General features: G+C 35.8%; 1 protein-coding gene across 1 annotated transcript; it reads left to right on the top strand.

Moving 5' to 3' along the window:
• The first annotated feature begins 16,251 nt into the window (after nt 1-16,251).
• LOC144444701 (globin-1-like) lies at nt 16,252-18,290 on the top strand. The gene is made up of 3 exons (XM_078134221.1): nt 16,252-16,394; nt 16,930-17,161; nt 18,135-18,290. Exons 1-3 carry the CDS (start codon nt 16,252-16,254, stop codon nt 18,288-18,290), a joined length of 531 nt encoding a protein of 176 aa, XP_077990347.1.
• Nucleotides 18,291-18,528: the final 238 nt, after the last annotated feature.

The raw sequence follows: 18,528 nt of genomic DNA, 5'->3' as shown, positions 1-18,528 counted from the left end.
CACGACGAGTATTTCAGTAGACTAAGTGTAACATTTTTGTCGTAGTTTCAAAAGACTAAATTAAAATACACATTTATGTGGGCTAATATGCGAAAGGACAAACCTTTACGCTCTGCTATTTGAAGAAATGATACAGATGTTATGTTGTCAACAACGAACATTGAAAATACCAATATATTTCAAGACCATTTTAACTACAAGCAGTACCATGTTTGAATGAATGACCTGCCATACTAAATAAATATTCTTTTAAAAAGGATAAGGAATCTAGTGTTGGTTTACGTGAAGTCAACATAAGTGTGAATCAAACGTCTCGCCAACGCTGATCATGGTCATGAAAGTACAAATTTAACGGTCGTATTGTTATGACATAATGTGCAAGATGTTCCCGTCCAGTCCAGGTGTATTAGACCATTATAAGGGGCTTTCTTTTAATAATGTATACAATTTATTTCTTCCTCCCCACAGACACATGTGCATAAACACGATCAAGCACGCACACATATGCTCGCACATACATACATACATACATACATACATACATACATACATACAGACAGACAGACAGACAGACAGACAGACAGACAGACAGACACACACACACACACACACACACACACACACACACACACACACACACACACACACACACACAACGCGCACGTATACTAAAATCTAGGCGTATAGTTGATTTGGGTTAGTACTTACAACCCACGTCTAGAATGGTACTTTCAATATTTACTTTTAAAAAACAATGCCAGAAGGCATATGAAAATTTTTGCAGGGTTTCATATTTACCCTGCTGTGTCAGATGGCATCATTAGTGTCACCTATTTCTTAGATTTAAGGAAGAGATTGGAGATGCGTGACGGCAACATAATAACCATATCCTAATGATAATCACCAATCCAATCACGAAATTGATACATTTAATGATGGCCTTAGACGTATTTACGTGTGGGTGTGGGTGCGGGTGTGGGGGTAGAGTGGCTGAGCTGTTGCTACGTCTGAAATCGTAATCTAATTTTAAGGGGATTAATTTCAAACCTATCGTATCATTCTGAGTTATGGGTAATAGCCTAAATCAACTCCAAGCCCATTGTCCAGGCTAGGTATATACACTTGATTTTGCATAGAAAATAGAGATTATCTATGATTTTGGGTAAAATTCGCCACATTTATAGAAAACTCGGCTTTCGACTCTAGCTACATGTACGCGAATTGTATTTATTATACAGAGAGTGATACATGAGCTACTGTTTTGATAACAGTACCAAATTGTTCATAAATTCGTATGTCTATTCTGAACCACATTTCCTCTTTAGGCTCCCGCAGTACACATATATCCAAGAAGGACTATACGACGGATCGTATTTTACAGATCTAGCGTTTTTATTTTTAAAATGCCTCTACAATATCTTTCCACGTCATAACGCGATAACGTTTCATATCTTCTCTAGTCACGCATGGCATCACATGTAATAAACATGTGATCAAGGATGCGGAAGTTATTGTCCGTGTCTGCTTTCTGAAAATGAAAATAGATGTTGTTGCCAGGAATATATGTGTAGACGAAAAATATGTCATCGTGAAAATTGAGGACACGAAAATGTGATTGCATGATTGAGTTACTCTAGTATTCTATATATTTTACTCGATGTCATCGAGCATCTGAACGTATCGGTTTATTTATTAAGTCCAACGATGCTAACATACAAAGTGCCAATACATGCACATGCATTGAAGTTAACCCCCCTCCCAAAGAGCAACACACACACACACACACACACACGCACACACACACACACACACACGCACGCACACACAAACACACACACACACGCACACACCACACACACGCACGGGCGCACCCACACTCAGACATCCAAAGCTAATAATTACAGACGGATCGATGTGAGCTAATGAAACGCATTGTAACAAATCACATCATGAACCCATGATACACGGTTGCAGACAAGGTTGTTCCAGTAACACACCGTTATGTTAGCTCACTGATGATCTATCACTCAACAAAAATTATGTGTTTTAGTGATGATCTTTCCAAGGCCTATGACCGAGTCAGTCAATCCCTGCTGATACACATGCATGTTACATCACATTAGTATTAAAACTGTTCACAGTCTTTCCTACTTCGTCAAACCTAAAATAGTTATCATAGATGGTGAGTCGTCAGACACTATATCTGTTGAGTCGTGTCAAACAAGGCTCCGTACTGGAAGTTTTATTTGTTTCTATTCTATATTTATGTTAGTTCTAGGCAATAATTTCCATAATCTATCTTGAATGCTGAATTTGGTACATGTTTTGTAATTATTACGGTACATGTATCTTGCATATTTTGATGGAGGATTGAGATCTTGGTCTTTATTGATGACAACTGTTCTAGATATAGAGGGGATTTATAAAACGCATGGCTAGTCTAGCCTCTTTTCTGCGCAGCTTGAGGACTGATTGAGAGTTTTATTACGTGAGAGTTTGTAAAATACAGTGTTAATAACACTGTCAGTTGGACCCTATGGGTCCCAAACAGAGGTGGCACACAGATTCGATCAATTGTCTAACAAGTGTTGATTATGTTTGTTTAATTGTAACGGATCCAATATTGCGGTTTCTGTCTAGGAATCCGAGTCCTTTGTTCAAGTTTGAGTCGACGTGGGTGCCAGGGATCGAAGTTCAGTTGCCAGAATACACCACAGATATATTTCAATCTGATGACTTCTGCGTTATGCTTGCCATTTAGTTTGAGGTCATTGACCTCTTCACTGTTACTGGCAAAACAGCATTGCAGGACACATTTCACCTGTCTGTCAAGACAACTCACTTGTCAAGACATCTCCGACTGTAGACTTTTTTCTGTCGGATTCTGATATCATCATAATATGGTCAAGAATGAATCTGTAAACAGGAAAACGGAAGAGTTCAGACCTATGTGGTTCACATTGACTGGAATAACTTACCATCAGACAATGCAAGCCAGATGGGGTTGAATTCTACTGTTAGAATAGCGTTCAGTTTAAAGCAAACACGATTTAAAATAAAATACTGTTTACTATGTGAACTGATATCTCTCGGAAAAAGTAATTACTAATACATGTAACATTTTCTGTCAATAGATTTGTATGGTCGTAATAATACACTGATAAGGATTTTAATTTCCAAATATGTGATAACAAATATTAGGTAAGCGTGATATTGAATACAACATGTATCTATTATATCTAAAAATGAGCTGCCATGTTTACACAATTAAAAGTACCTGTCAGATAGCGTTTAATAATTATAATATACGTTTGCTTAGGTGACAATGATGTATGGTATCAGAACTCTCTTCATATTTATGTGTCTTACTGTACAAGTTAATAGATGTCGAATATAGAATATAGAGTCGTCATTATTAAACTTGTTAAACGTTGTTACATAGATGTCCTGAACATCTTGATATGTTTTACAAGAGTGTTGTTTATATTCATTCATTTTCCCTGAGATTTTTTAAATTTATGACAATTCGGTTTGTTACCCGCGACTGTATTAAAAGTTACAATTGATGAGACCATATGTATGTTAGCCAGGCACTTGGTCATTCTTTCAAAAAGTCCCTAATATTATCACCAGATACCGGTAAAATTGATACAGGAATTCGCCGGATTATTCACACTACGTGCTTCTTGTATCTTCGAAATTCTGCAATGCCTGGTTACAGTGTCATTGATATCTTTGTGTAAGTTTTGCTGACAGAGGTAGGACGTGACATTTCCATGGTTTGTCGGCTACCGTTCAAAATATTTCAGTTCACCTTGCTAAATAAAAGCTTTAATAACTTCATTTTGGTTTCTCTGGGTCGTGACGGAACATTTAACGTCGGTTGTAAGTAATTGACATTATGCAAAGTCGCGTACTTCAAATGTCTTACTCTACGAACATGTTTATATTATACGGTGATATTTTGCATCGATGTAGCAATGCACGTAAGTTATGGCGTCAGACATTTGAAAGAACATGATACATGTACTGTGGGAGAGGTGAGTACAAAAATGACTCTCTTTAGATATAAATTATTTGTTTGGTTAATATAATTGTGTAAATAACCACAACATGAAAGATGTTTTGCACGTAAGATAAATTAGATCGTTTATGTGTTATATCTAAATACCAAGTTTGAGTTCAGTTAATTGCAAGTTGTGGTTAAGTGTACCTTAGTAGGTACAATAAGGCGAAAACCTTATTAAATATGCTGTAAAAAAATACGCCTACACACGTATAAACTCAGCTTGCATTCTTTTAATGTAGCAAAATAATCTATTAAATTCATACTATCTCCGAGGTCTAATAATTATTAATTTAAACTTTCCGGTGGTGCTTTGATTGGGTGCACGCAGGGGGCGAATAACAATATACAAAATCATGCAGTTGTATAACTAAACATACTTAAATTCGAATTGATTATAATCATGTGAAGCTAGAAGTTATCATACTGAATTATATTATTAGGTTTTTAAAACAAATGGAACACAAATTTCTGTGTTTTAAAGTTTGTGTGCGTGTTAGCAGTATATCATGATCATGACAAATTTATTAAAGGCAATTGATGACGGGGTCAGATAACCTCTTTCACAGATGTAGTATAACGACTCCATCGAGAATTTTGAGGTTTTCGCTGCCGATGGCTCTGTTTTCATTATCACTGCAAAAGTGTGGAGTGGAATATTGATCGTTTTCGATACGGGACCTCCAGAGAAGGGCATATCCCTTGCTCATCTATAATAGCGTTAAATCCCTATTAACTGAAAAACTCCAGTCTCTCTGTTTATTCGGTTCCCATTTAAATATTAATCATGGGGACTTGACATATGTTAAAATACACAATATACATAACGGCCTTGTTAACATTATATCGATACATTGGACATTTTGAGAAGTCCTAATAAATGTCAGAGAGCAATTCGAGCGATAGAAGCTGTTAACAATGTCCAATATCTGTCACAGATGGGCTTACTAATCTACTTATTAGACAATGACTTTAACTTCTGCCCTTCATCTACTTCTGTATATTGAAAGATGTAACCACGTGTACAATAATTAGACTGTTCGATACCAATTACAGAATACTCTGACACTTAACATCTACTCGTAGTTTATTACATGTGAAACACGCACACCGACACATACATACATACATACATACCTACCTGCCTGCCTGCCTGCCTGTCAGCACGCACGCACGCGCACATACACACACACCGACACATACATACATACATACATACATACATACATACATACATACATACATACATACATACATACATACATACATACATGTAATCTTAGCTTACGAGAAAGGCTTGTAAAGGTGGCAATATCAGTACAGGCTAAAATTGTTGTTAGACGATTTCAAGAAACGTTTTTAATCTTACATATCAAAATTCATTCACATACCATTGGCATACGTTTGATAACTTACGCCATGTTTATCTCGAAACCTTTATCAGACTAGTTGAATTTGCAATACTCTGAATCAAATGCAAATGTGTTTATATGCATACACGTCTTTATTTAAATTTACCCATTACTCTTGAAACCACACGTGCAAGTCGACGTCATGCATGTAGTCTTTATATTACATATAATTGGTTGGCATTATTATCTGCCTTACAATATAGTGATTATAACGGTATTGATATATATATATATATATATATATATATATATATATATATATATATATATATATATATATATATATATATATATATATATAAAGTCACAGTGACTGAAGGACATCCTGCTTCCAGCGTGAGTCTATTGATACCAGTAAAGCCACTGCTAATTGTGGAGATTGATTCGCTTTTTAATTTTTAAATTCCTTCATTTAGGAGTTCCGTACGAGAGTTGACTACGTGTTTTTTTGTCGCTTAATAGGGTGGGAGTCTTCTAACATTGGAGATATATCACAGATAATTATTTGGTGTAGAATTTGTTTGTAAGGTTTTGTGCATTACTGCAATCTCTATCCGGACTTTAAGGTTAGCCAACTGGTACAAGAATTTATACTGTGTTACAATAAGTTATACTGCATGTATGCTGTCGTGGAAGGACCAAATTAGAATTACTGAAAACATATGTGTGCCTGCTATGTATTCGGCTATATACTATAAGCGATGTAAAGAAGCTTTGAATGCCATCAGGTCTTTTATGAACATTTACTGGTATTGCCCTTTGATGTTTATAGGTATTGATAGAACAATTGTTAACATTTTAGATTGGAAAAATAATTTGATATTAGAAACAGTCTGACACATGTTTTGTTTAAACATAGCAGTCCATTTTTAACGTTTACCTGTTGAAATGGTGGTAGTAAAAAATCCCAGTGTGATGCCCCTCAAGCCTGAAGTAAAAATATACTTGCTCTAGAAAATTAAGTTGCAATGTATACCAGTATGTTGACATTCTTTTATGCACAGTCATTTTGTGGTGTTGTTACTCGTTATAAAGTTGTCATAATGTCAACTTCGAAGGTTAAATATTTGAAAAAATACGATTACCAAGGTTGCAGCTTGAAATAATGAGAAACATTGTAAACGAGGTCTTGAGCTGTTTAATGTTTAATGTACCTGCACTTTTTGAAATTGGTTGGCCGATATTAATCTTAGTCCCTGCAGACATGCATCTATAATGAACGATTTTGTTTTCCTAATGGCCACATATGGCAAGCCGTGTAAGCTTTCTCTACATTTTGCATTCATCAAAATCAAGCCAACTTACTATTTGAATATCATATTGACAAATTAGATTTTTTGTGGCGCCAATATATTTGAGACTTATTATTACAGAGTGAAGGAAATAATTTGGACTGAGTGGTAAACGGTAGCTTTTGTGAATTACTATAAAGGTTGTAAATAGCCGACCTGTAACCCTGGACTTTACAAACCTAAGGGAAAAGTATTTGTCATCAAATTCTTGAAACCCTAATACCTTATATTGAAAGAAAGATGTAGAGTTAGTAGGAAATATTTCCTTTACTTCTAAGTTTAATGATAATGAAGATGTTTCCGTATTTATAGGATTTAAATAGGGACCTAAAGATTTGTTTTCAATCAATCTAATATTCGCTGTCTGCACATTTAAAAAATACAATCATCACCAGGCCGTAAGCTAAGTACTTTGTACGAGATTGCAGTGACAGGTGTGAGACATTCTTCAATAAACCCATGGTAATATGGCCTTGTTCGAAAATGTGGAATGTTGTTTTTAGTACAGGTCAGGTATATGTTAGGTAGCTTACCTACATGTATCCAACTTAAGCCTTTTGTGTATAGTGATTTATTTCACACGTGTGCATTCAAAGTGATCCGGCCTGTACTTGATTGATGAGTTGTGGAGAAATTGGTTGACTGGTTATTAGGACGAAGGGCAGTGAGCGTGAAGGAGAAGGGTTGGCAGCTGTGAGTAGAACCTTTTCACTGTGACATTGGCCATGAGTCATCCGTTTCAATTGTTGTAAGCTGTGCGGTCAGGTAACTATTCAATTAAAATTACAGTGAATGACAATTGTCTTATCAATTTAATCAAAAGTCACTTAGTGTATTGCAGCGTGCATATTATAACTTTTACAAGATTGACAATTTTTGTAGGAGGAGAAGTTTCTCATTCATTTGGCTGAGGGCGCAATACTAATCGTGCTCAAATTTTAAGATGTGTGTGTCGTCACATGGAAGAGATAACTGTGGATGACGTATTAGCGATTGTAACAGATTCGATCGTGTTAGTCGACCCGACTCTGTAATAGTCTGATTTAAATTCAGTAATCTCTAAATAGAGACATGACATTGAAGCCGCTATCATCCTGAAGCAATATGAGAAAACAATATGCATTCCTTTAATAGCTAGACTGACCGACTCTCTCTCCCTCTCTCTTTCTATCTCTCCCTTCCCCCTCCCTCCATCCCTCCATCCCTCCTGCCCCCCCCCTCTCTCTCTCTCTCTCTCGATGTATACATTAAATGAACCTCAAGAGTAACACTTATTACATAATTTCACATTGTTCATATGGTTCCTCACATCATGTGACATCATACGAAAGCAGTAATGTGACACAAACACTCAAAGACGGACACAAACACGTAGTCACAGACATGAACACACTTCAAAATGATGTACAAACTCAACATTGATAGGCAATTCTTTAATTCATGTGCATGCAATTTCTTATAATGTCGAAAGCTTGCATAGGTACAGTACAGTACACACACTTGGTGTACATGGGCGAATTAAAACATTAGCGTAGATAAATGCAAGGCTCGAAGTCTAAAAAACAAATATCAATAACTCTAAATATTATCACAAACACGTCTCTGTAGAAGACAGAAACTAATTAATTTATTTAATTTCTATTTGACTAATAGAGGAAAGGGCTAACACTATACTACTTTCAACACTGGCGTATATATATAAACGATAGAAACTGTGAAATTTTATAACGACCATTTTAAAATAGTTACATATTTGAAAATTTAGGTTCACAGCTGTGGAATGTTAACTACTCCGTTGCTTACTACACCTCGCTTCTATCATTCATTTTCAATCCCAAGCTCTGAAATTCAGTTCCTTCCGAAATAGTTGTCTCCTTTAACGACATGGTTAACATAACGAGCAAGAAAGTACGGAGGTAGATAGAATAATTACGAGAAATGATGAAATTACGATAGCCTACTTGTCCACGAATTTCCTATTTCCTCCGAGCTCACCCTTGGAATTGATAATTATGTCGAAAATTTGAGACTTCTTGTGACTGAACTGTATATATTATCTTCATACAAGACATTTGGGTGAGACACTTACATTACATCAGTTTTAAATATTTAGGCAATAAAGCACCCCTTGGAATGGCACAACCCCAAGGTTTTCTTCTATTGATTACACATACGTGTGCACGAGTATGAGCGAGCGTGCATATTGGGTTAAAATTAATTATTAACTAGATGTAGATAAGACTGACTGTCAATTTCGTAAGGATTGTTGTCCGCGTATCTTTTAATCTACCTATATCAAATTATATGAAATGCATTGTTTAAAATGTTATAGGTCATACGCGTTGTCACTTACATACGAAAAAATCATATGAAATTTGAACCATGCTTTCAGATATTGCTAATCGCCAAAAGTGATTAATAATGCAAATGACTCACTGAAATTAAATTTACATATCGAGTGACATCGGACACGAGCACGTTGTCATCATAGATGTATGTATCACATTATTATATAAAATTTTAAGTTTGCATTCTTAAGATATTGCCGAAAATTACCGACTATCAATATTATTTATGAAAAGTATTAATTGCAAATCAAAAGCAACATAATCACGTGATATCGTGCGCGTGTTCTTTGTTGTCACCAATGTGTGTACCAAATTAAATGAAATTTGAAGTTTGCATCCCTAATATATAGACTAATTACCAAGAATCATTAATTATAGAAATGAATCATTAAAATTAAAAGCTACATCAACAATCTTTATGAGACACTTGATTTGCCCTCGTGATTGCATTTTGCAAATTATGTGAAACATAAAACTACCGTTCTTAAAACATTGCCTGATTACCATAAATTATTAATTATGCAAATGACCGTTAAAATCAAAAGTTACACTAACAAGCTTTATGAGACACTTGCATTTTGGCATCTTGAATGTATGTTGCAAATTATACGAAATTTGAACATTCTTAACCATTAATTATTCAAAATATTTCTTAAAGTGAAAGCTGTATCAAGTTATTTGTATACGTCCACTCCGTCCGCATTGATATGATGTGTGTATGTTTACCGAATACCATTCAATTTAAAGATTGTATTCTTAAGAATTAAACTAATTAATGAAAATCGTACTTAAGTAAACCCCAATACGTTATTTCCATTACCACATAGATGTGTAGCAAATTTCATTACAAATGCCACAGTGGGTTTTGAGATAATATAATACTTTCTTTCGGAAGGTAAAAAATACTATATTATTCCAGTATAACAGGAACATAATTGGCACAATGTTAACATTCCAGGACAATTTTTAAAACATGGGAAACTAACTATAGTTTGGAGTCAGTGTAAATCGGATATAGGCATAGTTTAGCCCGAGAATCTATTCAATTTGTTATTAATTTGATTCCTCCATTAGTGTGTAATCCGACGGTATGATATGAAATCAAGGACAACATTGCTAAACTTACATCTGAAGTATGAATCATATACTACATTGCAGAGAATATATGATTTGCAATTATTTTCAAAAATGGAAAGCTCATTTACGAATCTAAAGTAAGATTGGTTTTGTGGAAGATTATCGTCAATGATTTACCGCTCTGTGTCTGTGTTTGGACAGAGTTAGCACATTGGGATAGGTATATGCTGAGCTGCACTATGACAATGGCTTTGACTAACATCGGCCGATTCCTTGGTTTGAAAATATCATCAATCCCCCCCCCCCCACCCTACCTGGGTAAGATATCAACGTTTAACATGGCTGACCTTGTGTTCTGCAGGTAATGGATGTTATGAATACGGCCGGTCTGGTTGCATGGGACATCAATCAACATTCAAACACAGTATGTTATTCTCATTAAGGACCACTTTGATGCATGTGTAATATCACGATTTGAGCAAGGTTATTTTTATGTTATGATAAATCATATCTCTAGGTGTATGTGCAACATCGACATACTTGTATAACACTATAGGCCATGAACAATCAAGATACAATGTGAGTTAATCACATTGAATTTCAAATCGTGTTTCTGAAATCTTTTACATTGCTTTATATTCATGATGATCACAAATACAATACAATACAATACAATACAATACAATACAATACAATACAATACAATACAATACAATACAATACAATACAATACAGGGAAGAAAATCTTCCCCAATGAAAATTATTGTATTTCTGCTTGGGCGCTTGTAGTTCTCTGCTTTTCTCCTTTTTAAAAGTGTCAATAAGCCATGGGCAGAGGCGCATTAATCTGAATACACACTAACATTGTTTTGTGAGAGCTTTATTTTGAAAATATTAGTCTTTAAGCTTTCACCATTGTTGCATTAATTTGGTCTTGAGATCTCAAATGGTTGTCTCTTCTAGATGTTACCTCAGACTTGCTCGTTACTTTTTTTGCATTTTCGTCGGTTTTCGGTGAAGGACTTCTCATAGATAGAACTCCACCAGCACGACCTATTTGTTCTGAGGACGGATTCAGTTGGGGATGGCCACCTTCTCCATCTTTACCTTCAGAACTGTGGCTATCTGCTCTCGCATCTTCAGATGATTTGTCCGGTGTTGTACGAATACCACTGTCTGCAGTCTCGTGCTTCGAATCGTCTACTGAGTCGCTATGGTTTTCGCCTGAATCGCATATATCATCAGTGGCAATTGGGTTGGTTGTGTTATTCCTTGTGTCTGGGTTACCGTGTTGTTGTCCTGGTTCAAGTCTGGGTCCCTCTCCTTCATCTGTAGAGTTGAGTCTGTCATCCAACGGATCTTGACCTTCTGCCAAACCATTTGCTGACGCTACCTCTGCGTCTCTTTCTTTTTCTTGAAAGTGAGATTTTACAAGGTTTCGTGCTACTTCGTGCCCTGCTACATCGAGCTTATCCACTAAAAACAACAGGAATTCAGTTGATGACTTGTTACGATTTGATGGCATTGCCACGAGAAATGACAGGAGTACGCATGCTGAACTCTTCTCTCCTGCTATCGCTTGAATTTGAATGTTATCTAATCCAATGGCTTCAGCGAGACCCCTCCAGTCTTGGCACATTTCCCTTTGTCCGTGAAGAAGTTCACATAAGCCATTCCATAGCGTTGCATCTATTAAGTCGTTGTTTACGTGTTGCCACGGTCCATACCACTTTCGGAACTGCGCAACTACTGTCTCATTGTTTGTCTCGACTGACAGATGGACATATGGATGGAGGGGCGGATAGACAGACAGACAGACAGACAGTATTGCAGGTATTAAGAGAGAGGGGGAGAAAGTTAGAGGCTGGCAGAGAGACAGACAGATGGCCGGACAGACAGACAGACAGACAGACAGACAGACAGACAGACAGACAGACAGACAGACAGACAGACAGACAGACAGACAGACAGAAACAGACGTATACATACACAAATATTTTTTTTATAGCACAGAGTGAAAGAAATTATCAGAGAGACAGACAGACGGACAAAAAGAAGCAGGGTGGGAGACAGTCTGACAGAAAGCGCGAGAGGAATATTTAGAGAGAGAGGGAGAGAGAGAGAGAGAGAGACAGACGTACGGACAGATGGACATATGTATGTATTAAATCCACAAAAATGTAATAGCAAACAAATTGATAATATTTCCACAAAAACTATTATTCTCATACTTTCATCATATGTTGGAACAGTGAAATGGTGCAGTCTGTATGACAGAAGAAGATGAAATTAAATTTGTCCCTCCATTAGAGCTTTATAATGGGTCCACAATCCTTACCATAATATTATCAGATACATGTGATGAGGGCGGGCTTTCTCATTTAACAGAATTACTATTACGCCACCTCCTTTTTACCTCCTGTAGGGGAGGGTTAAATTTTAGGGATGGGGTATCTCTATGTATGTGTGTGTGTGTGTGTGTATGTATGTCTGTCTGTCTGTCTGTATGTATGTCTGTCTGTCTGTCTGCCTGCCTATCTGACTGTCTGTGTCAACGTTTTTGTCAAAAACGGCGGGCTCAAATCAAACAAAATTTGGTACACATATTAGGGTTTTGTAAATACATGTATTCCCTGAATATATATGAGTAGTTTCCTTATTAATGTACTTCAGTAGCGAGGTTATATCTTCAGAATTTAAGCTTCAAATTCAATATAATTTGGTGCATACATTGATGATAACATAGTGCATGTATCCTATAAAGTTAAACAATATATTTTAGTTTTAATGAGTAATTTTCATAATTAATACTTTTCAGTATTCAAGCTAACTCTGAAGACTGCATGCTTCCATTTTATGTATAAATTGGTACATCCATTCATGATACCAGGTTGCACATGCCTCATAAAGCTTATTCATATAACACTAAGTTTTAATGAGTCGATTGCAAATTAATTAAAATTAATGATTTTTCAAGGCTATACCTTAAGAATGCACACATCAATAGCATTATAGTTTACTACATACATCAAACATAACAAAGTGCGCAACTAACAAAAAGCTTTTTGATGCAGCTTTCAGTTTTTAATGACTCGTTTGCATAATTAATCATTTTCAGCAATAGGCTATATATTAAAATTGCACATTGCAAATTCAAATAAAATTTGATACATACTTCACATATAACTAACCTTGCACTTGTTTATGTAGTTTTTAATTGTGAATATGGAATTTGTATCAATAATCATATTGATAATTAAATATCTTTTGAATACAAGTTTAAATTTCAGATAATTTAGTACATGTACTGGTGGTAAAGAAGCGCAAATTTCAGTTAATGTTGATGTTGTAACATATAAACTATATGGATAGTTTGCATAATCAATGTTTTTTAGGCAATATATTAGTCAGCAACATACAAACATTCGTGTCACGCTCATCGTCTGTACTTATTCTGTGGGACTATGCCTGCTAGATCAAAGGATTTAGGCCACTCGAACTTGTGATTAGAAGGTCAAACAGAGGTCATTATGTAGAGTAAAATAGACAGAATAGTTTCTGCTTCTCATAAGAACGATTGTTGTTATTGTGATACTTGTTAATTGCTTGTACTTGATGAAATACTAGACTTTGACCAAGAAACTTATGTCTACTATTGACGTAAGACTAGGTGGCAGGGCTCATAATTCAGCATTGGAAGGCCAACATCATGGACAGTTTGACACCTATTAGAAATAACGATATTTGAGGCGGTTGCTGATATGAAAAAATCTCATTTGTTTTCCTTACGGGGAGTATTCAGTTTAAATCTGGTTTATAATGTATGGGTTGAGGGCGCGATGTTAGTTCGTGTGAGAAATACAAGTTTCGCTTTGAAGGTAGCATTAGTTCTGCTAAACGGCATTTGAAAAAAGCAACTATAGTAACGAGAGAAACCTGAATTAAGTATACAAACAGCCGTTTATAGGCTACAGAGAAAGATGAAAACCTGGAATTTCTCAACATTTACGCATACTTTTTTCCTTGACACCAAAATTAATTAAACCTTTAATTAACTTTTGTTAATGCGACACGTCATCGTTAAGCCTTGTACACTTATGCCTCCTATAGCATTACAATTAAGGCTTTTGGCTTTGTTAGAACAGTTAATTGCGCAGCATTTTTTTTATAAGTATAATAATTACGTCATCGTTTATAAGGTTAATAACATGTATGAGCTCAGTCTGTTGTAAGTGACAATTTAAATGAGCTTTAGTGATTACCTCTGAAAATAATACAATTCAGAAATCACTCACTCACGTCATTGCTGTACATAAATATACTACTCGGTCAGAACTCTAACTAACACTACATTGAATGTGGGTAAAAAATGATTGACAACAATTTAATCATGCAGAATTAACACTGACGTAAGAGTCCTTTCCCCAAATCACATGTGAGCCTATTCACAATGTTTCATTCAATTGAAGCTAGAATATTAGTGTCGTGTTGCTTCCTTTGTAAAAGTACACGCAAAGCGACAAAGTAATACATACAAAAGTCTTTCAGTGACATGTTCAAATCCATCATAAGATTATTTGAATTCAAGCAGAGTATAAGATGTGTAAATGCTATGAATGATGAGTAACGCCAATCCGGAATGCTACATGATTTATAGTTTTGCTTTACTGAAATTCAGCCTTATCATGACTGATAGATATAACCGTCTTCAAGCGAAACTGTAGATGGTTGACTGGTAAAGTAAAGTTGTGTTTGTTTGAATAAGATATTAATAAGATAATGTTACATAGATTTGCAATGAAAAGATGTTGCGGATGGTAATATGATTGATTGATTGATTGATTGATTGATTGATTGATTGATTGATTGATTGATTGATTGATTGATTGATTGATTGATTGATTGATTGGTTGATTGGTTGATTGGTTGGTTGGTTGGTTGGTTGGTTGATTGGTTGGTTGGTTGGTTGGTTGGCTGGTTGCAAATAGAGTATTTACCAATAAATCCCGACTGGACATCTTTGTCACTGCCAAGCTGATATATAAATGAATGAACAATGGAATTGCCGTAATTACCCCTCCGGTAAACTTTCAAACTACGGTGGATTTATGTATTTTTTCGAAAATACCGTTTTCGCGTTTTCGCAGTCACGTGAGGTTACACTGTAAAAACTAGATTTCGTCATTATCTCAAATCGATTATAAAAAGATCACAGAAAATGTTTATTGCAGATACTTCAAATAACATGCAGTATCCGACTTTGCAAGTATGTTCATGTCCTCCCTTCCCCACCCCCCCCCCACCCCCACCCCATGTTAGGTGACTTTGACGTTGGGCAATTGACCAAAGTGCAAATTTACTTGGCGATTCTAATTAGATGTTAATAATTGCTGCTGTTCGTTAAACATGAACATGAGATATGTATCCAAATATCTTCAATGTTCGGCGTCTTCTTCCCTGCTGTTGAAGTAATGAACTGTGACAGAACTATGACACTAGAGTACATTCCCGGAAAGGACAGTAACTAGGTTCGTTTAATAAGTCTATTCCTGAAAACCAGTAGTTTTTACAGCAGTGATTGTGCTGTCACTTTTGTGAATAACATCCCTCACAACTCGATACATAGCGTCTTATGGAAATTAATACAAAGACTCTGCACCTGCTTCCCTCTAGCAAACAGAACTTGTTGCCATGGATACGTACCACTATAGCTATGACCTAGGAGAACATATTAAGATGGATAGCCCGATAAGAGAAGCCACACTCTATTTGATTGGATCCCGAAGACTCGAAATAATGGGCACAACATCAGTCGTATATGATTGCAAGTTAGCAAGGAAACTGAGGCCTTTGTGTCACCTAAATCGTCATCTAATGAGAGACCTTTCCAATGGATTATCACCCAGGGCAACAGACCTGCAAAATAAAGGAAATCGGAACTCCGGATGAGAAAAAACATGTTAATCGTCACCAATCGGTTATCAAACGAGGACACGGCACCGTATAGGCGAAGGGTTGTTGTATCGACACTTGTACTCCCAAATTTTGTCAACGTCATGGGGTGTGGCAGTGCTAAGGTACATAGTCAAGAACTAGAGGAAAAGCCGACCCTGACAAAGGAACAGAAAGATACCTTACAGAATACATGGCAGAACTTACATGCGGATCTTGAAAGAATCGGTATGCTGATGTTTATGGGGTACGTAATATTGTGATCAGTTTGTTGAGGTAATACTTGAAAATTGCCCAAGCTGCAAACGTTCTGTAGATGATGAACATGCAAATATTCGGAAAATTACAGTTATAGTGACAATTGTGGAACACATGTGCAAGTGCCAATATTATATTAATACTCTCACAGTATATTATTTAATACATCATGTCGCATGCACACACACACACACACACATATATATATATATACATACACACACGCACGCATGCACGCAAATTTGATATTTCTGTTATGTAACAAGTACAATTTTCAATCATGTACTGAACAGTAATAACTGAAACACTATCGTTAAGCTTTTGTAAAACAAAAATGTTTTTTCACATTTTCGTAAGGCGATACAATAAGCTAGATTGATGTGTAATGTAAATGATTTACTACAGCCACTAATAATGTAATAACTGTCATACAACTTTATTACTAAGTCTTAATATTTGTGTGTACTATATGAATATCAAGATATACAAATATTCATGTGGTTTGGTTTTTTTTGAAATTACAGGCTGTTTGAACATAATCCTGAAGTAAAAGACTTTTTCTTTGAGGATTCAACGATGAAAACTGAGGAACTGAGATACAATGAGAAACTTCAGGAACACGGAATACGAGTGATGGAATTGGTTGAAAAGATTCTGGTAACGATAAGGGAGTCTGGGGATGATAACATGGACCAACTGGTTCTAGATCTGGGGAAACGACATGTTGGTTACGATGTACACATACCTTACATCGATGTAAGTTGATTGTATTAAAGGTTTCATACCCATACAGCGCATTGCTGGTTACTGTTGACTGACTCTATTTGATACGATCACGCAGGAATCAATAGGAATCTGCAGGGCCTACACTTTGAGACAACAAGATTGAATGAATATTGTTTCTTGCTACACTTTGTCTGAATGAAATGAACTAACGTGCCACTATATATATAACAGACATAGAATGCAAAAATCAAAATATTGGCGCCCCGTGTCTGCATTTAGTTGCAGTACGTTTTAAATTGTTTGTTTGACGCAGATTAAATGTAGCAAGAAATTTCGATATTGCAATCTTAAAGTGTAGAATGTACATATTCTTATTTGTTTCTGCGTACACTAATCACGCGTGTACTAATCACGCAGAACAGTAACTTGCAACGCGCTGTATATGATTTTTGTTTTCATTCGCTCTATGTGATCGAACTACTGAGATTGAGTTATGAATCTACGGCTATCCTTTGTGTATAATCGTATGCGTACAGTTTAGAATGCTGCTAATCGGGAAATCATAAAATCATTCGGACTTAAACTACAGATAAGAAAAGGGAGTATATTAATGGTCAAACAACACTTTTTTTGAGTTGGCGGAAAGAAATGGTTCTGTCTAAAAGAGCCTACTATGAATTCCAATAACATGAATATTATAAAGTTATGGTATGTACCCAAACAACCGCGTATTTTTAATCATATGCTTAGAATAATACGTCAGAAGTTGTTATCTTCTTTAAACTATTAAGATGTTAAATTTGCATTTATAGATTATTTGCTTTCATTGACAATTGCATTTTTCTTTAGTTGAACGTTTTAATATTGTTTGAATTCAATTTTTTTGTTAAGTTCCTATACAAACATATCTGACCAGATCACAAAGATTTCTAGAGTTACCGTGGCTCTAAACGGAGGTGTCAGATGCTTCTTTGAATAACAATGTTCAATACGTTTCTTCCAGTTATTTGGTAAACAATTTGTATATGCCATCAAACCGGCGTTACACACGCTCTGGAATCAAAACGTGGAAGAATCATGGACGACACTTTTCAAGTACATTGGATACCTGATGAGAACAGGATACAGATCACAACTAGCACACGTTACGAAGAAGTAAAGTTCTTGATATGTTAGAAGTCAACTAAGACTGACAACAGTTACACCACGCGATTTTCTGTCGAGAAATGAATTTGTTATATTTCAAGACTGGTTAACAGATCTCAAATTACCCCGAGTGGTGATCTATAAACTCTCGAAGGCTATGTGTGACTTACAATTAAAAAAGCAATGCATCTAATACATTCACATTTAACTTGTCATTATCCAAATACGAGTTAGAGAAATTGTACTTTTTT

Source organism: Glandiceps talaboti, chromosome 2 (genome assembly GCF_964340395.1).
Source record: "Glandiceps talaboti chromosome 2, keGlaTala1.1, whole genome shotgun sequence".
In the NCBI taxonomy this organism is placed as follows: domain Eukaryota; kingdom Metazoa; phylum Hemichordata; class Enteropneusta; family Spengelidae; genus Glandiceps; species Glandiceps talaboti.
The sequence above is the reverse complement of the archived record's forward strand: the minus strand, read 5'-3'. Positions and strand labels throughout refer to the sequence as shown.

Coding starts and splice junctions, on each gene's coding strand:
- LOC144444701 (XM_078134221.1), top strand. CDS start 16,252: ATGGGGTGTGGCAGTGCTAAGGTACATAGTCAAGAACTAGAGGAAAAG. Junction 16,395..16,929: donor GGTATGCTGATGTTTATGGG/GTACGTAATATT, acceptor TTGAAATTACAG/GCTGTTTGAACATAATCCTG. Junction 17,162..18,134: donor TACACATACCTTACATCGAT/GTAAGTTGATTG, acceptor CGTTTCTTCCAG/TTATTTGGTAAACAATTTGT.